Source organism: Mustela nivalis (assembly GCF_964662115.1).
Source record: "Mustela nivalis genome assembly, chromosome: 11".
NCBI lineage: Eukaryota > Metazoa > Chordata > Mammalia > Carnivora > Mustelidae > Mustela > Mustela nivalis.
This window is the reverse complement of record NC_139030.1, coordinates 49,189,088-49,210,227: the sequence shown is the minus strand read 5'-3', so window position 1 is coordinate 49,210,227 and position 21,140 is coordinate 49,189,088. Positions and strand designations below refer to the sequence as shown.

At 36.2% G+C, this 21,140-nt stretch overlaps 1 protein-coding gene across 1 annotated transcript in view; it reads right to left on the bottom strand.

The window, feature by feature from the left end:
- The window catches only part of CFAP210 (cilia and flagella associated protein 210), a 36,884-nt gene that overhangs the window by 13,940 nt on the left and 1,804 nt on the right, over window positions 1-21,140 (bottom strand). The window contains exons 2-5 of the mRNA XM_082689210.1: window positions 16,768-16,994; window positions 13,608-13,781; window positions 13,312-13,505; window positions 3,688-3,844 (exon numbers count right to left, since the gene is read on the bottom strand). Coding sequence (XP_082545336.1) covers window positions 3,688-3,844; window positions 13,312-13,505; window positions 13,608-13,781; window positions 16,768-16,994 — 752 coding nt within the window. The remainder of the gene's footprint in view (window positions 1-3,687; window positions 3,845-13,311; window positions 13,506-13,607; window positions 13,782-16,767; window positions 16,995-21,140) is intronic.

The following is a 21,140-nucleotide window of genomic DNA, read 5'->3' as shown; positions in this document are numbered from 1 at the left end:
TATTTCCAAAGAGATAAAAATATTGCACCCATGGAATAAGAATAAGATTTTATGCAAAAGGAACAATAGCATTACAGATAAAACTCTTTTTGAAATTAAAACTTTAGTAGCTAATTGGTAGCTTAATTTGGTGGCTTATTTTATTTTGTTAAAGATGTATTTATTTGAGAGAGAGCAAGCAAGGAGGAGGAGCAGAGGGAAAGGGAGAGAGAGAATCTTAAACAAACTGAGCTGAGCATGGAGGAATTAGAAAGGCTGTCTGGGAGGGAAAGCACACCTGAACGGTTTTTGGAAACATGGGGCCAAGAGGTGTCAACATCTGAAGGCCGCCCAACAAGTCATCCATAGCAGTAGCTCTCGAAGGCAGCTACTTAAGAATCTTGATCTGTTTGACAGAAGACTGCTTTCCTTTTAATCTAGTATCCCAATCTTCACTGTTATGCATGGAAATAAATTTGGTTTTGCATTACAATTTTGTGTTAAAGAGAAAAAAAAAAAAAAAGTGAGCATTGGCTTAATTCCATGACCCTGAGATCATGACCTGAACTGAAATCCAGAGCTGGGGGAAAAAAAAAAAAAATCAAGAGCTGGATCCTTACTTAACTGGCTAAGCTACCCAGGTGCCCCTTGGTAACTAAATTTAAAATTCAATAGAAAGCTTAAAAGACAAATTTGGGAATAACTCTCAAACGAAAACCAAAAATGGCAGGAATAATTAATTGTCTACCTAAGCTTATTTTTTTTTCTGCATTAGGAGCAGGACCCAGATTTTGTTCAGAGTGGCAACATGCTAGTCTAAAAAGACTGTATTTCCAAGCTTTCTCTTCAGCTAAGTATGACTAATTATGACCAATGAGATTTAGTAGAAATCATTAATGACTTCTGGAAATGTTCCTTAAAAGGAGAATAGATGGTTGGGCATTCTTTTTTGTCCCATCTTCTCTTCCTTCTTGCTGCCTGGAATGTGGATATGAGAGCAAGAGCTCCTGCAGCCATTCAGGGCCATGGGGCAACTGTGATGACAGAAGCCATCTAGGTTTCAAGAATAGCAAAGCAAAAAAAAAAAAAAAAGAGAGAGAGAGAGAAGTTGTTTCAGTCCCTGTTGATTCTAGAGTTGCCATATCAGCCTTGGAATGACTACCTCTGCACTTTAAAATTTAAGGGACTATTACTTTTGAGACTTCCCCTGACTAAAAAAGTTAGAAAACTGTTTTGTTTTGTTTTTTTAATTACAACATCAATTGAGAAAGTCCAATGTATATCATTGGTTCTAGAACAGAAGAGACAAAATGGAAGATTATACAAGAAATAAAATATGAAGAGTTTCCAGGATGAAGAGGATGTGGAGGAAGGGGAACCCTCTTACACTGTTGGTGGGAATGCCAGTTGGTGCAGCCACTTTGGAGAACAGTGTGGAGATTCCTCAAGAAATTAAAAATAGAACTTCCCTATGACCCTGCCATTGCACTCCTGGGTATTTACCCCAAAGATACAGATGTCGTGAAAAGAAGGGCCATCTGTACCCCAATGTTTATAGCAGCAAAGGCCACGGTCGTCAAACTATGGAAAGAACCAAGATGCCCTTCAACGGATGAATGGATAAGGAAGATGTGGTCCATATACACTATGGAGTATTATGCCTCCATCAGAAAGGACGAATACCCAACTTTTGTTACAACATGGACGGGACTGGAAGAGATTATGCTGAGTGAAATAAGTCAAGCAGAGAGAGTCAATTATCATATGGTTTCACTTATTTGTGGAGCATAACAAAAAGCATGGAGGACATGGGGAGTTAGAGAGAAGGGGGTTGGGGTAAATTGGAAGGGGAGGTGAATCATGAGAGACTATGGACTCTGAAAAACAATCTGAGGGGTTTGAAGTGGCGGGGGGGTGGGAGGTCGGGGTACCAGGTGGTGGGTATTAGGGCACGGATTGCATGGAGCACTGGGTTTGGTGAAAAAATAATGATACTGTTATGCTGAAAATAAATTTTTTTTTAAAAAAAAGAAAAAAAAACAATTAAAAAAAAAGTTTCCAGGATGAAAGGAATATATGTTTTCAGATTGAAAGCATCAACTGAGAGCTCAGCAAAATAATAAAAAAGAACTACACCAAAGTATTTCACTGTGAAGTAAAAATGACCCGGAAATCTTTCAGAAAGAGAGAGAGAAAAATAAAATACAAAATGCCATATAAAATGTCATCATACTTCTAACTAGCAATACTGGAAGTCAAATGATCATGAAACCATGAATACAAAATTCTGAATTCTGAACCAGAATTCTATGTCCAGTCAAACAATAAAGCAACTATGGCTTTAAATGATAACCTTTTCAGATGAGAATTTTAAAAATTGACCTGTATATCCTTTCTTAGGAAGTTACCCAAAGATGTATTTCAGTAAGATAAAAAAGTAAGCTAAGAAAAAGGAGGGCATGGAATTGAGGAAATGGGAACTGAAGCCCAGGAAAGGGACTCAGGGAAGTCAGAATGATCGCTGGGCAGGTGGCTTAGAGAAAGGCAGAGGACTTGCATGAGGGAACTCTAAGAAAATCAAGAACAGAGATAATTTAATATTACTTAGATGAATATTTGAACACTAATATCAACATACATTTGACAGAACTTAAAGAACATATGGAAAAAAACAGGTATACAGTCATCAAAGCAAATACACAATTATTTTAATCTTGGAAAAACATTTTTGCAAACAAGGAAATATAATCATGGTATATTATTTGGCTCCTCAGAGAACAATATTTTATAATAATAATGATTTAGCTAAAATTGCGACATAATTATTTCAGGGGAAGGGGAGAATGGGAAAGGGACAGCATTAGAAAGAGGTAAATCCTCAACTACAAGGCCAGACAGAAAATGTCTAAAATTGATAAATTAAGATACATATCTTTAGAACTAGATATATATTTTTTAAATATACAGATTATTTAGAATATAATTTCATATCAGAACAAACAACTAAAAAAACCTGGAAGTGGTTGTCTCCATGAAGCAGAAGGGGTAAAGCAAAGAACTGCTACTCTTATTTTAAGCTTTTTGGTGGTGTTTCATGTTTTAATTCTGTGTATCTATTAGTTAAGAATAAAAACTAATTTTAGAGAAAAGAACGTAAAAAAATCACAAAATAAAGTGAGTCGCAATAGGCACAAAACAACTACTACATTTACTGAGTACTTCTAACAGTGACACAGACACGGGACACATATTACCCCATTCATTCCTCACAACTTTCATTTAAAGGACAAGAATATGTGGGGTGCCTGGGTGGCTCAGGTGGTGAAGCATCTACCTTCAGTTCAAGTCATGATCCTGGAGCCTTGGGATTGAGCTCTGCATGATTTCCCTGCTTAGTGGGGAGGCTGCTTCTCCCTCTGCCCCTCACCCTGCTTGTGATCTCTTTCTCAAATAAGTAAGTAAAATCTCTTTTAAAAAAGACAAGAAAATGTATTCACTTGGAAAAAAGTCTCATTCTTTTCTCTCTTGTTCATGCATGAGAGCACGTCCACATAAATCCATAGCAAATACAGCTACCTCAAAGTATACTTAGAAACCCAACTTAATGACAACTTCTTTTCTACTCCACAATTTTTTATAAAAAATATATTAAAAGTCATGTGCTGGACTCTATACATTTTTTGAAGAAATGCTGTATTTTTTACTTACAAAAAACAGTTTTCTGCTTTCATTTCTCTCTTCTTTTTTCTTTTCTAGTTTTTTCCTCATTTCTATTTCATATAATGCATTCTGTCGCTTTATTTCTTTAGCATCCCTTTCTTCATGTTTTCTCCTTCTTTCTTCTTCCTCTTTATGTTCCTTGATTCTAAAGTAAAAACATAACTAAAATTGAGAGCAAGGCAGAAAAATAAGTCATATTTTAAAGAAATGAATTAGATTCTAACCTGGGATGATTTGAAGCTGTGGGGAAACTTATGAATTTCTTGGGGACAAGAACAGATATATAAAAAGCAGTTATTAAAGCAAATCTAATTTTGGTTAGCCCAGAATTGTCAGTATTTTCATTTCTCCAACATTTGTTTCATTCCTGACCAAAATTAAATCCTATGCTAGATTCAAATATTACTTTCCTTTAGAAAGAACTAGCTAACTGAAGGACATTATAGTGTAATGGTGACATTATACAGAAAAGTGCTTAATCCCTAGTGTTTCTCAACTTCAGCACTACAGTTCTAGCCTCTTAGGAAATGGGCTAGCCACTTTGGCTGTCATTCTTTCTCTAGCCAGCATTCACTAGCTATTGACGCCTTCTGCGTGGTAAGCCACACAGGGCTTATGAGTGAGTCCTTCAGAGATCCCTGAGCACCTTCCTTACTGCAGGGCTGTGTTCTGGGAGATGTAGCTCCAGCTCTACGTCTTCAGCCCACCTTCCCAGCCCCATCACCATCACTACCATGAGCTTCCACCATCAGTACTTTATTGCAAACTCTGAGTGTCTCATCTTGTGATCAATCCTCTGCATACTGGCAAGTCAGCTCAGCCTGAGATGCCTACTGGCCCATGCATCCTTGTCAGCCAATCGAGTGTGCAGATTGCTCCACTGCCATTCTCTATCTGCTGCTGTCTCTAATTTTTTTTCTTCCTGAACAGATAGACACAGGGTAGCTCAACAACAAACTTAGATGAAAAGACCGGGGAATAAACCTTTCTTTCATATGCATCCAATCCAAAAGAATGTTTTCTTGGAGACTCATCACTCAAGCTTCAGAGGGGAAAATTCCTTTTCCCTGTGCCATGGAGAACTACACAGTAAAGTGAGCCAGTAAGTTCACTTTGGTATTATGAAGCCAATGCAGGACAGGAGATTCCCAGCTGATGCATCTGTACAGAGTAAGCAGCTTTAGAGCCACAGTCACTGTCTGTGGGAGGAGCTAAGATAAAAGTCACTGCAGTTTACAGCTAAACCAGGTTTATGATTGCCCTAAAAATACTAGATTTTCAAAAATTTTTTATTGTCTATTTAGTTTGTTAGAATTATTAGATGCAAAGAAGATTCTTTGAGCTGGTGAGATACCCACTGATGAAAAATGGGAGAGCAAAATTCCGCACAGAGGGAAAAACCTGTGAGAAAGCCCTGAGGCAAGCAAAGGTTTGACAGGGGCTCAAAGGCTTGGAGATCTGTATGATAGAAGTAGAATAAGTGGGGCACCTGGGTAGCTCAGTGTGTTAAAGCCTCTGCTTTCCACTCAGGTCATGATCCCAGGGTTCTGGGATCGAGCCCCGCATCAGGGGCTCTGCTCAGCAGGGAGCCTGCTTCCACCTTCTCTCTCTCTTTCTCTCTCTCTGCCTACTTGTGATCTCTACCTGTCAAATACATAAATAAAATCTAAAAAAAAAAAAAAGAAATAGAATAAGTGAAGGGAATGAGTGGTAGGAAAGGAGGTTGAGAAGATGAGGCCAGATCATACAAGGGTTTGCAGGAGATTGTCATTTCCATTTTCTTTTAAATGAACAGAAAACCACCAAAAAGTTTTGTGGGAGAATAATATGACCAATTTTTATTTTAACAAAATCTCTCTGGATGATGAAAGGAAAAGTACTTAGGAAGAGAGAATAGGAGGCCAGTTAAGGAGTTGAGGCAGTAATCCATGGGACATGAGGGTGTCTGGACTAAGATGACAGCAGTAATTTTAAGATTCATTTTGGAGAAAAAAATTCAGTATCAGTTGCTGATAGATTTGGTGCGGAAAATAAAGGCACATGAAGAACTGAGGTGTATTCCTAGGTTTCTGATTTGAACAACTGAGTGGATAAAGATGCAACTTTTAGAAATTCCACTGCGAGGGTGGAGAATCAAAATTTTATTTCATATTAGAGATTTAAGATTTTTTACATCTTTGAGACTTCCAAATGGAGATGTCTTAAAGGCAGTTGGATATGTAAAGCTGGGACTCAAAGGAGTGGTCTGAACAAGAGTTAAAAATGTGGAAGTTCTTAGATTTAAGATGGGTTTCTAATCATTAGGAATGGTTGATGATCACTTAAGCCCTCATCTCTCTGCTTTTTCTCTGGATGATCTGATCCGGTGAAAGTGATGCAAACTATCCTATGATGATTTTTCCTTCTTCTGAGAAGCTGATGAGATAGATAAATAGTAACTGAGTTATTCTTTTTTTTTTTAAGATTTTATTTATTTATTTGACAGAGAGAAATCACAAGTAGAGGGAGAGGCAGGCAGAGAGAGAGAGAGGGAAGCAGGCTCCCTGCTGAGCAGAGAGCCCGATGCGGGACTCGATCCCAGGACCCTGAGATCATGACCTGAGCCGAAGGCAGCAGCTTAACCCACTGAGCCACCCAGGCGCCCCCTGTAACTGAGTTATTCTTAAGCAAGGTCTATTGGCTTCTTCCCAGAGAAAGGCTTACCTATCAATAGAAGGAAATAGAATTATATGTAGTATCTAAAGATATTATTAAATTTCTTTTCTTTTTAAAAGATTTTTATTTATTTATTTGACACAGAGAGAGAGAGAGAGATCACAAGTAGGCAGAGCAGCAGGCAGAGAGAGAGGGGGAAGCAGACTCCCTGCTGAGCAGAGAGTCCGATATGGGGCTCGATCCCAGGACCCTGAGATCATGACCCGAGCTGAAGGCAGAGGCTTAACCCACTGAGCCACCCAGGCGCCCCTAAATTTCTTTTCAATAATTATGGTTAAGCTTCTTGGTTAAAACCCCTCCATTTGGGGATTTTGGGGTCAGTACGGTCCCTCATTTGCCCCATCTTCATTATGTCCACTGGGCTGTGAGCCCCAGGCAGATTCTTAGACTGCTGAAAGCCCAACAATGGAATAGACTGCCCAGGTCTGCAGCTTAGAGATTGTTTTAAAAATGTAGGAAATCTCTCTTTCAGGCCCAGGACCAGCAATTATACAGTGTGTTTTAGTTATCCATTGCTGAGTAGTAACCCCTAACTTTAATGGATTAAAATAATAAACATTTATTGTTTCTCACCATTTCTGAGATTCAAGAATCTGGGAGTAACTTAGCTGGGTTCTCCAGAGGTTGCAGTCAAGATGTTAGTTGGAGTAATAGATACCTGAAGGCTTGATTGAGGCTGGAGAACTATTTTTAAATATCTCTTGGCAGGAAGCCACAGCTCCTTGCCACACGGACCTCTACATAGAGCTGCCTGAGTGTCCTTATGCCATATCCTCAAGAATGAGTGATCCAAGATAGCAAGAAGGAAGTCACAATGCCTTTTTTTTTTAAATTTCTTTTCAGTGTAACAGTATTATTGTTTTTTACACCACACCCAGTGCTCCACGCAATACGTGCCCTCCCCAATACTCACCACGTGGTTCCCCGAACATCCCACCCCCCGCCCCTTCAAAACCCTCAGGTTGTTTTTCAGTGTCCATAGTCTCTCATGGTTCTCCTCCCCTTCCAATTTCCCAAAATGCCCTTTATATCCTAATCTCTCTCAGGATGTTACACCTCATGACTTCTACTCATTCTCTTCACTGGAAATGAGTTACTCTATAGCCAGCACTCAAGGGAGGGAGGAATTAGACTCCACCCTCTGAAGGGAGGAGTATCAAAGAATGTGTGGACATATTTTAAATCACCACCAGGTAATACCTGAATAGCACTTGATTGTACAATTACCAGGGCATGGAAAAGAGTGTTGCCTCTTGGTATCCTGTAATTTCCATTTCTGTGTGATTAAAATAAGGTCTTTGCTCAAAGTGGAAAGTCATTCCAAATTTTGGCATGCCGTATACACCCAGCCTACAAGGCACATCATGACCTGGCCCTTGCCTCTTCCCAATCTCATCTTTAACACTGCTCTCTTAGGCCTCTTATTATAGTCCTCTTGCCTACTTGTAGTTACCTAAACCCATCATACTTTAACTCACTTCTGGGACTTCACCCCTGCTATTTCCTCTGCTTAAAATACTTCTACATCTCCACTATGCATGACTTACGCCTGCTCAGTTTTCACACTTTGTTGCTAGAACTGATCTTTTCTAAAAATTAGCCCCTTCTCTAGACTGGATCAGATGTCCATTTTATATACTTCCACATATCCTGTATGTATATTTGCCAAAATATCTATTATCATACCCTAATTATCTGTTCCATATTTATACCCTCCTCTCCAGATTGTAAACTTCTTAAAGAAAAAAGATAATTGTATTCATTTTTACATTTGCAGTTACTAGAACAGTGGCTGGCAAACGGAGATTGTCCAATAAATGTTTACAACAATGCATGGATGATTGGATGAATGAATTTATTAATGAATGAAAAAATAGTCTATCTTAAAGTTTTTTCCCCCAACAGACTCGTATTTAAATTTTTTTTCTTTTCTATTTTAAATAGGGCTCCACACCCAAAATGCAGCTTTAACTCACAACCCTCAGATGAGGAGTCCCATGCTCTAACAACTGAGCTAAACAGGTGCCCCAGAATAGACTCTTATTATTCAAGAAAGTGGGGGTAAAAACTCTCTCTTCTACTACATGGTCCTCTGTATCTATTCAGGTTAATACCAGTGTTAGTATTCCAGTTCTATTGTTCACTTCAAGAGGCTTTTTAAGGGCTAATTACCATTCCTACAGTATCTTAAGTGACATACATTCTGAATTGTATCAAACTGACACATGAATCAACATCCAACACAATTGTACTTGGTGATAATTTTGTAAATTCATATACCTAAAAAAATTTATAATAATAGATTTGCATTTTCCTTTGTTGTCCTCAATTACAGAATTGAATGTTTCTTAATAAATTTAAGATATAGAACTTATGGAAATTTGCAAATTGGCAACCCAAACCCACATGTCAAATAGCCTTCCCTTCCTAAGTCCCCATAATGCAACAAATAGAATGGAAGAATTTCTATATCACTACTAGAAACTAAATAAAGCAAAGTCTTACCTTATACTTGAATTTTCAAGAAATTTCAGCAAAAAACAGGGCACTCGAGAGTGCAATCAAGTTAAGTAATATTTGGACATCATTTACAAAGACAAAGCCCACCAGGAAAAAGAAAGGAATTTAAGGTGAGCTCAGAGCCCAGTCAACATCTCCTAGACTACACTGAAGATAAGCCAAAGGAAAAAAAAACCTTAGACCTGCTGGAACCTCTAACAGCACATGGAAAGCACATGGAAAGACCCCCATGGAAAGGGATCCTGTTGGCCTGATCACAGCCTACATGCAAAGGTTATAGGTAGGTAGATGGCCTGTGAAGGTGTTACCACTTGCCAGGTAATTTCCTGGAGATCAATCTGTTACCTGCAATTATCTCAGCCACAACAGCCAACATAAGAGAGATTTCTCAAAGATGACACATTGCTCAAATATTTGCCTCCGTATGCCAATGGCGCTGTCCCTAACTTGTATAAACCCTTGGGCATTGACACTGACAAAGAAAAAATTATAAAAAATCCAGGGGCTTCCCCTTCTCTTTTTACTAAGGATTACAAGAAATGAAGACTAAACAATATGGCAATACATGTATCCTGAGAATCGATATCTATGTCACTCAGACATTTGTGACTATGAGAAAACACACACACACACCTCAAAACCATAATAACAAAGAGAGACAGATTTAAGCACATAAAAATTAGTATCTTCTTGGGGCACCTGGGTGGCTCAGATGGTTAAGCATCTCCCTTCAGCTTGGGTCATGATACCAGGGCCCTGGGATCAAGCCACAAGTTGGACTTCTTGCTCAGTGGGGAGCCTGCTTCTCCTTCTCCCTCTGCCTGCTGTTCCCCCTGCTTGCTCTCTTTTTCCTATCAAATAAATAAAAATCTTTTAAAAAAATTAATATCTTCTAAATACTAAAACCACTCAGGGGTGCCTGCTTGACTCAGTTGGTAAAGCACATGACTTTCAGTCTCAGGGTTGTATGTTCGGGCCCCATGCTGGGTATTGAGATTACTTAAAAATAAAATCTTTAAAAAGAAAATACTAAAAACATTCAGAAATGATGACAAAAATCTGCAATATGTCTAATAAAGATTAATATCCAACATATATAAAAACTGCTTTTTAATCAGTTTTTAATCAATGAAAAACGTACACATCAATATGAAACAACCTACATAACAGAACAATGGAGTAACCAATTTATAACAAAAACCAAAACAGATGAATATTTACATATGAAAAAATAACCTGCCACACTAGAAATTGAGAGAAATATAAATTAAGAGATAATACTTTTTGGTCCATTAAATTATTTTTTTTAAGATTTTATTTATTTGACAGAGAGACAAGTGAGAGAGCGAACACAAGCAGGGGGAGTGGGAGAGGGAGAGGCAGGCTTCCTGCAGAGCAGAGAGCCCAATGCAGGGCTTCATCCCAGGACCTTCAGATGATGACTGAGCCGAAGGCAGATGCCTAATGACTTGAGTCATCCAGGCACCCTGGTCCATTAAATTCTGAAAAAATTACTGCCCAGCATTGATTATAACATAAAAAGAGTACCAGAAATCAGTGATGATTACATATTTAAAGCCTTCTCAAAGGCAGTTTCTCTCCACATGTAAAATCCAAGCTCAGTTAAAAAAAACTACTCTATATAACTACATCTTTGGACAAAAGTCACAAAATACATAAGGTCAGGGATGTTCACTACAGCATTGTTAGAAGAGGAGGAGGGAAAAATCCAAACTTCCCTCAATAATAACACAGTTAAACAAATAATGGTACATCCTTAATGTACAATAAGATTATTTTAAAAGATGTGACAGATCGATATAGTCTAGTAAAAAAGATATTCAAGGTATATTTTTGATTGAAAAAAATGAAGTCACAGAAAGATACATTGTAAAACATTCATGGTTAAAAATATATACACACTTATATATGCACTGTATACAGATATGAGTAATAGCAACAGAACATTCTGAAGGGGTAGTCACAACTTTTTTTCTATTTATTTATTTATTTATTTATTTATTTAAAGATTTTATTTATTTATTTGACAGACAGAGATCACAAGTAGGCAGAGAGGCAGGCAGAGAGAGAGAGAGAGAGAGAGAGGGAAGCAGGCTTCCTGCGGAGCAGGGAGCCCGATGCGGGGCTCAGTCCCAGGACCCTGAGATTATGACCCGAGCTGAAGGCAGCAGCCCAAACCACTGAGCAACCCAGGCGCCCCTATTTATTTATTTATTTTTGTCACAAACTATTTATAATGCTGTTTGTGAAAAGGAAAATGGGACTTAAAGAGACACTGAAAGTGTGAATATGAAGATGGGTTTTTCAATTTTATTCCAAATTTTGTTGTATCAAATTTTAACAAGTATATATTCATTTCCTATTAGCAAAATTTTAAAAAAACTTTGAAAAGTAGACAAATATATGCCCAAATGTTAACAGTGCCTGCTTTTTTGGGGTTTTTTTTTTTTGTTTGTTTGTTTTTGTTTTTTTGGATCACAGTTTCTAGTGATTTTATTTTTATTATTTTTATTTTTAAAAGATTTTTATTTATTTATTTATTTGATAGATAGAGATCACAACTAGGCAGAGAGGCAGGCAGAGAGAAAGGAGGAAGCAGGCTCCCCACCAAGCAGGGAGCCTGATGTGGGGCTCGATCCCAGGAGCTTGGGATCATGACCCGAGCTGAAGGCAGAACATTAACCCACTGAGCCATGCAGGTGCCCCAGTTTCTACTGATTTTAATTTTCATCTTGTTTTATTGTATTTTGTAATTCTATAATGATCATATATTAATAATATGTTTAAGTACAAAAATAATTTTTCTTCAAAAGCGTAATATTGTTTAAAATGTTTATTGTTTGAAATTTAAAATGATCCATGCACATTTAAACTATGATGTAAAGAAACTGGTAAGTCTCACATTGGAAAAACAAGGTGGCCAGCAGATGAGGAACAGACTTTTTACTGAATCCCCTTTGTGCCTTTTCCTATTTGTATGTATCAGCTGTTTAGAAAAGTAAGTAAAATTATACACAAATACAATTCCCTCTCCTGACGTATATAGTAGCTACTTCTTTGAAAGAGTTCAGGTTTGATTTCTATTTACTGACATAGCAAAAGCTCATAATATACTAGTAAGTGAAAAAATATCCAATGATACTATTGATCTGATTCCATTTTATAAAATATGAGTATATATGCTCAGAAAAAAAGTCTGTAGCAGTGGCTCAAAGATTGCCAGGGCCTGAGGGTGAAGAATAGAACTTAGTGCAAAGGCGCATGAGGGAAATTTTGGGGTGCTAGAAGTATTCTATATCTTGACTTAGGGGTAGTTATATAGCTATATGCTTTTTAAAAGGTGAATTTTATTAGTAAATGTAAATTACAGCTCAATGAATCTGACCCCCTCCACCACCACCAAAAAATATCTATATGGCTATATACCAACATGCCAAAAAATTACAGATTATTGCAGTAGATTAGATTATTGGTCAAAAAGACTCACTCTCTCACTTCTCATTTCCATTGGAGTCTATTTCTCTATTCCATGCTCGTTACACTTGGCCATATGTTTTGCTTTAGCCTTATGGTAGATCAAGTGCACTTCCTTGACTTTGCCTTTGAGTTTAGCCACATTTTTTTAAAATTAATTTATTTATTTTCAGCATAACAGTATTCATTATTTTTTACTACACCCAGTGCTCCATGCAATCCGTGCCCTCTCTAATACCCACCACCTGGTACCCCAACCTCCCACCCCCCCGCCACTTCAAACCCCTCAGATTGTTTTTCAGAATCCATAGTCTCTCATGATTCACCTCCCCTTCCAATTTCCCCCAACTCCCTTCTCCTCTCTAACTCCCCATGTCCATGCTCCACAAATAAGTGAAACCATATGATAATTGACTCTCTCTGCTTGACTTATTTCACTCAGCATAATCTCTTCTTTTAAGCTCAGGCTCATTCTCTTGCATCTCTGTCAATACCATGAGAAAAGTTTCCCCAAGTCCCTTTATCCTAGATCTTAAAAATGAACGTACATGGAACAGATCAGAGCCCTCTCCACAGCAACCAGCAAACCCAACCAGTTCTGTAGTGTGCAGAAAAGCTGTACAGCCAGGCTAAAACAACCCACAGATGCATGAGAAATCAATGGTTTGCTGAATGCCACTGGATTGTGTGACTGTTATGCCACATTATTGTGACAATAGTAACTAATATATTATCTCTGGGTAAGAGTAATAGAGATTTTTTAACCCTTCTTTGTATTTTTTCTACTTACTAGGTATTTCAGCATGTATTACTTTTATAATCTGAAAAAAAAGCTTTTGTGAGAAAGATAAGATACAAAAAAGGTAATTCATATATACATACTGTTTGAAATGATCATTGGCAAGAGCCATTCTATCTCTGCGTTGTTTTTCTGCTTTTTCTTTTTCTTCCTTAAAAGATTTTTCAATGCTGAGTTTCAATTGTTCTTCCCATTTTTCATCTGATTTTATTTTATTCTTTTGGAATTCAATCTGTGCATCACGCTCTTTCATAACTCTACTAAGAAGAAGTCCTGACTACAAAAAAAAAAAAAATTGTGGCATTTTAAGAAAATAAAGTCTAATTATGTATAGATAACATTAAATATAGAGAGAAATGCAAGAAAACCCAAGTAGTACATGAAAGCGTTTCACTCTTTCTGTCTGGTACAATTGGTATTGCTTTGCAAATTCAATAGCCTTTTTTCTTTCTCCTTGTTTGTGTATTTCTTCTTCTATATCAAGAATTTGTCTTTCTGCCTCTACTTCTTCATCACGCTTCTTTTTGGCTTCAAGTTTCTGTTCTTTCATCCCCTAAAAAAAGAAAAAAATCAGTCTTCTATTTTCATTTTTCAACTCAATTTCATAAAATTTAACATTACATATAACAAAATAATTTGAGCTTTCATTATGAGCTATTGTATTTGCATATATCATTAATAAATAAAATAAAATGTTACACTTATAAGCTAATATTTTAATTGAACTTTTGGGTAGGTAACATGTTTAATATTTTAAATATTAATATTTTTGGTTCAAAACCCCAAAATATTGTAAAGATATACAGTGAAGTTCTCCCTCTAATCCTAGCTTCCACCAGCAATCTCTAAGATAACCACTATTATTAGTTTCTTATATTCACTTCCAAAGTTCCTTTCCATGTTTATATAAATATATATATTACTATTTTTATTCCTTTAAAAAATCAACAGTAGCATATTTAATGCTCTTCTACATCTATGAGGAGTCTATCCAATGTGTCATGTCAGATGGAGTCCTTCTTCTCCTCTATGGGTCATACTTCATATGTCTTAAGTAAACCTTACTTTACCCTAAAATCCTGAAGATAACCTATTATTTATTTTAAAATTTTACTGTTTTACTTTTCACATCTGGGTTTTCATCCAGCTGAAATTCATTTTTGTATATTCTATACCATAAGGATATAATTTCATCTTTCCATATGCCAATTATCTCAGTATTAGTTACAGAATACCCAGTCCTTTCCCTTCTGTCTTGACTGACATTTCTGTCATATGTCAAGTTCCCATATATAACATGTGAGTTTTTTTAAGCTCTCTATTCTGGTCTATTGTTTTTTCAATCTCTGTGCCTATAAAACAGTTTTTACTACTACATTTCTACCACATTTACTATACTTCTTATTCTTTAACATCCATGGAGATACAGAGCATTATATACAGTGTGCTACTTCGGTTTATTTATATGGTATATTCCACTCCCCCATCCCTTTATGGATCAGGGACTTCTTTAAAATCATGTTTTTAGGAGCAAAATCTACATACCCCCTTTTAGTATAGTTTTACAAATGCATAGTCACTTATAGAACAGTTCCATCCTCATGGAACTCATGCCCTGGTATACCAACAACTCCCCCCATCTGCAATCCCTGGCATATTATGTATAGTAATATACATAATATGTAATGTAATACATATTATAATATATGTAATATAATATGTGATATAATATATTATAAAATATGTACTATTGCACATATGTAATATATGTGTAATGTGTATATTACATATACTACATATATTACATGTAACATATGTAATATATGATATCAGCCATGACATTTTTCCCTCTTCTAGAAAAAAAGAATAAATTATGAACACTATTCCTAAAGCAAGGTACCATAAGCTTTCTATGTCCCTTCCCACAGCTGGGAGAAAATATTTTTGAATTAAATATCTAATAAAGGATCTGTATTCAGAATATATTTTAAAATTCCCTAAACTTAATAATAAAAATTAGAAAACAAACCCCACTTATTTTTAAAAATATTTAATTATTTATTTTAAAGAGAGACAGACTGAGTTAGAGAATCTCAAGCAGATTCTGCGGTGAGCACAGAACCTGACTCGGGTCTTGATCCCAGGACCCTGAAATCATGGCCTGAGATGAAACCAAGAGTCAAACGCTCAATTAACTGAGCCACCTATGTGCATGCCAAAACAAACCCCATTTAAGCATGTGCAAAAGATTTCAATAAACACTTCACCAAAGAAGATATACAATAGAAAATAAGTTTATAAAAAGATGTTAAGCATCATTATAATCAGAGGCATTCAAATTCAAATTATAATTCTAATTAAAACTACTTCACACCTATTAGAATGTCTATAATTAAAAAGATGGACCATAGAAAGTTGGCAAGAATGTGGAGAAAATAGAACACTTATACTCTTATGGGAGTGTAAAATTAGAACTACTTCTGAAAACAGTTCAGAAGTTTCTTACAAAGTTAAATATGCAACCATCATATTATCCAGCCATTCTACCCAGATATTTACCCTAGAGAAGTAAAAGTGTATGTCCACAAATAAACTTACACATGAAGGTTCATATGCAGCTTTATTTATAATAGCCCCAAACTGGAAACAGCTCATATATCAACATTTGGTTGATGCCAAAACCATCAACCATTGAACAGATAAACAAACTGTGGTATGTCCATACAAGGGAATACTACTACTCAGCAATAAAAATGAATGAATGATTAATATACACAACAACATGAAAGAATTTCAAAACAATTGCATTGAATGAAATTTATAATAGAAAGCAGCTGAGGGCAAGAGCGCCTGGCTGGCTTAGTCAGTTAAGTGATGGACTCTTGATTTCAGCTCAAGTCATGATCTCAGGATAGTGAGATGGAGCCCTGCATTTGGCTCTGTGCTTAGCAGGGTGTCTGCTTGAGATTCTCTCTCCCTCTGCCCTCCCCCAACTCCTGCTTGCACAGGTATGCGCGCTCTCTCTCTCTCTTAAATAAATACACAAATCTTTAAAGAAAGAAAGAAAGAAAGAAAAGAAAGCAGATCAGGGCTGCCTGGCTGGCTTAGTCGAAGGAGCATGTGCCTTTTGATATCAGGTTTGTGAGTTCAACCCCCACACTGGGTGTAGAGATTACTTAAAAATAAAATCTTGAAAAAAAAAAAAAAAGAAAGAAAGGAATCAAGCAGATCAGTTGTCTGAAAAAGAGTGAGGAGGAATGAGAAGCAATAAACTGAGCATGAGGAAACTTTGGGTGATGAGTATGTTCATTATCTTAATTATAACGGTTTCAGGGGTGTATAATTATGCCAAAACTTATCAAATTGTACACTTTAAATATGTCTACTTTATTGTGTCACTTCTCCTAAATAAAGCTGTTGAGAATGTGTTTCAAAGTATTTTTTATGGTATTTTACATGTAAAAAAAACATATAGAAGAGTACTAAGAAAAGAGAGTGAGTCTTCAGTGCATGTGTACTCCCGGGTGATTAATACTTACTGCATATGTGTTAGTCCAATGTTTTACCACTTCTTGGGATCGGAAATGCATTTCTTTCTTTGCCTTTCTTTCTGCACGAAGACATGCTGCTTCTCTTGTCAAACTATCAAGGCTATCTTGAATCCTTTTCCACTCATTCTGTGGAATTATGGTAACCTCCCGGAGATCTACCTTGCTAGGTAGAAGAGGTGGATAGAGAGCTTGATCTTCTTCAGAGTTCTTTATTTCTAATAAATTTTAAAGAATGAATGTTAAAAACTTTCAAGAGTTTAAATGTTTTTTCTCAGACATTTCTATATTGTCATGATATCTGGAAATTATTTTAAATAATTTTATTCTTGTTAGTTTAAGAACACTGAGATTAATCACAAAATATATAAGAACTTGGAATCAAATGACAGATTTGAGTCTTCCCTTGGTCATTTCCTTACTCTGTAAACTGAGATAAGTCATTCAACTTTTTGGAGACTCAGTATCAACATCTTTAAAGTTGAGATCAATACCTACCCCAACAGGCTGTTATTAAAACATTTTTTCAAAACTGACCAAGTAGCAGTCTATAAATGGATAATTTGGGGGAATGTTCATCTTTAGAAGTTGTGGACATCATCATTGACTCTATTCAATCCCTTCTTAATTGAGTAGCAGCAATGTAATTTGGAAAACTACGGTCTCAGGGTGGGCCTCATTAGTTTAAGAATATTTGCATCTCCTTTGCCAATAATTATTTCTGTAATAAGCAAACAAAAGGAAAAGAGATTTATTTGTGACTTTTAGAAAGGTTCTTTCTTGTTCTTCTGGAAGAGACATCTGAGAGTGACTCTTAAACTAGATATGACCAAGGAAGCATAAAGAATAGACAGACAACCATCCTATGACCACAAAAGGAAGCAGCCTTACAGTGAAGCTATTACTGTGAACCACAAAGGAGAAACAAAGGAGGAATGTGGGGCAATGAGTGTCTCATTATAATGCCAAATCAATCAGACCCGAAGCCTGGAGTTCCTGTTACATGGGCAAATAAATTTCCTTATTTTTAAATATGATTGAGTTGGATATTCTATGTATGACTTAAAAAGCATCATAAAGGAACATACCACATATGAACTATGTAAATCTAGATAAAATTATTTAACTCTCGAGTTCCTTAACTGCAAAATGGACATATTAATAGGGCCTACTTTATGTGGTTGATGTGAGAATTAAATGAAGTTATATATGTAAAAAAATTAGAATAGGATGTGGCACACAGTATGTTCTCAATATATGTTAGTTATTATGTTTACTATTTTTATTTTAAGATGAATGAAACAGATGTAGGGAGAAAAGCAGAAGCCAGAAATCACATGACTTCAGAAACAGATAAAGACACTGAGAGAAAAGCTGCAAGGATCAACTAGAGTCTCCTTGGGGATTGAATTAAGGTTGATGGGATTGAGAAATTGGTTGCTAAAGTGTGAGTTTAGAACCACAGGTACCATCTTGCCTATCACATACCAAGTCTCCGCCCGCATAATAAGCTACACAAAGCTGGGAAGTAGAATAGTGTCCTGGATCAAGTTATACCTAAATTCCCAGCTATATGGGGGAACCTGGGTGGCTCAGTGGGTTAAGCCTCTGCCTTCAGCTCAGGTCATGATCTCAGGGTCCTGGGATCGAGGACTGAGGACTGCATCCCGCTCTCTGCTCAGCGGGGAGCCGGAGCTGGCTACCACCCCCCCCCCCGCCCCCACCGTCTCTATGCCTACTTGTGATCTCTGTCAAACAAATAAAATCTTTATGGACATTGGGGAGGGTATGTGCTTTGGTGAGTGCTGTGAAGTCTGTAAACCTGGTGATTCACAGACCTGTACCCCTGGGGATAAAAATATATGTTTATAAAAAATAAAAAAATAAAATAAATCCCCAGCTATGTGAGCCAAAATAGTCCCCTTTGTTTTAACTATCATAAGTTTGATTAGTCACTTGTAACCAGAGTCCTGACAAATACATCCTTGTAACAAATTTCCTTTGTTTTGCCTAAACTGACTCAACTTGATTTGTGCTACTTGCAATTAAAGGCTAACTAAACAAAGGTTACTACGTTAAACCATCTACGTTTTGATTAACATATTGTTAAGCATATTAGTATCTTTTTCTTGTGACAAGAACATAAAGATCTACTGTCTTAGCAAGTTTCAATTATGCTATATAGTACTAACTATACTCCCGATGCTATACATTACATCTCTAGGACTTATTTATTTTATAATAACTTCAACTTTGTACCTTTTGGCCTCCTTCACCATTTCTCCCATTGCCCATCTCCTGCCTCTGGCAACCACCAGTCTGTTCTCTATGAGTCTGGTTTTGGGGAAGGTTTTATGGAGTTTGTTTGTTTGTTTTTTATATTCCACATATATAAATGACATCATACAGTATTTGTCTTTCTCTGTCTGACTTATTCCCCTCGAAGTCCATGTTATTGCAATGGCAAGATTTTCTTCTTTTCTGGGTCTAAATAATATTCTATTGTACATATAAACCGTATTTTCTTAACCTATTCACCCATTAATACACACTTAAGGTTGTTTCCATATTCTAACATATGTAAATAATATTGCAATGAACATGGGGGTGCAGATATCTCTCTGAATTAGTGTCCTCATTTTCTTTGGATAACTACCCAGAAGTGGAACTTCTGAATCCTATGGTTATTCTATTTGTAATTTTTGAGGAACCTGCATACTGTTTTCAATAGTGTCTGGACTAATTTACATTTTCAACAAGAGCGCACAAGGCTTCCCTTTTCTCCACATCCTCACCATTTGTTATTTCTTATCTTTTTGATAATAGCTATTCTAACAACCACCATTTTTTAAATTATGTTATGTTAGTCATTATACAGCCACCATTTATTTTGGTTTTGATTTGCATGGTTTCTTCTTTGACCCATTTTTTAAAACCTAAAAGCATTTAATTTCTTCATACTTGTGAATTCCCCAAATTTCTATTATTGATTTCTAAGTCATTCCACTGTGTTTGGATAATATATTTTGTATTATTTCTATCCTTTTAAATGTATAAAGGCTTGTTTTATAACCTGTCATATGGTCTATCCTGAAGAATGTTCTATGTGCATTTGAAAGGAATATATATTCTGCTATTGCTTTGGTCTTTTAAAAGTTTCATCAACCTATGTCTGGTTCTGGATATGTTTTAATTTATTCTATTCAGACAATGAGCTCTTCAATATGTAATGTTTTTCATCAAATTTATGAAGTCTATAGTCATTATTTCTTCAAATGTTTTCTTCTACCCTTTTCCCTCTTCTCCTTCTAAGACTCAAATTGCACGCATGCTGGTATACTTGTGTCCTACATTTATTGCTCTGAGGATCTGCTCATTTTTATTCATTCTTTTTTCCCTCTATTTCTTAGACGGGATAACCTCAATCAATATATGTTCAAGTTCATGGAATTTTTCTTCTCCACAGTTACCTGCTATTGATATCCTGTAGTGAATTTTTCATTTAAACCATTGTGCTTTTCAGCTTGAAAATTTCTACTTGGTTTCTGTTTATAATTTCTCTCTCTTTATTGATATGGTCTATTTTGTGAGATAGCATTCTTAATATTTTCCTTTAGTTTCTCTGACATTTAGTTCTTTGAACATATTTATAATAGCTATAAATCTACACAAGAATATTGCTTAGAAGTCTAACATCTGGCTTCCTCAGGAACAATTTCTTTTAAAACTTTTTTCCTGTTTGGGACATAATTTCTTATTTCTTTGCATGCCTTGTCATTTTAAATAATATATGGTAAGTGTAGATATTAGATTCCCCTCACACAGCAATATTTTTTGTTCTGTTTTTGGTGTTGTGGTTTGTTTAGTGCTTTTCCGGAACTAAACCTATAAAGTCTGTATTCTTTATTGTATGTGGCTATTGGAATTTCAGCTTGGTTAATTTAGTTGTCAGCTAATAACTGGACAGAGTTTCATTAAATTAAATTTTATTTCCTTAAATAAGTTTCCCAGACTTAGCTAAGAAATGTTCTGTGAGGGGTGCAGCATGACTTCAATGCTTAGGCAGATAGTTTACAACTCTGTCTTAGCCTTTACTTTTTCTTGCATAGAGCCTCAAATTCAGCCAGAGGTGAAAGTTTCATTCTCAGGTATTTCCTGGGCATGTGCACAGCACGATGCATGCATTTGTCCTTATGAATTCCCAGGAATAAGTAGAATCTTCAGCCCCCTATGGACATCTCATTTCCCAGGTATTCCATCAGACTGCTGTGATGTTAAAAAAAAAAAAAAAATGCTACTGATCATTTTAACAAGTATACCCAGTGAGCTCTGAGTCAGGTCAAATAAAGTCAAGCCTTGTGAGT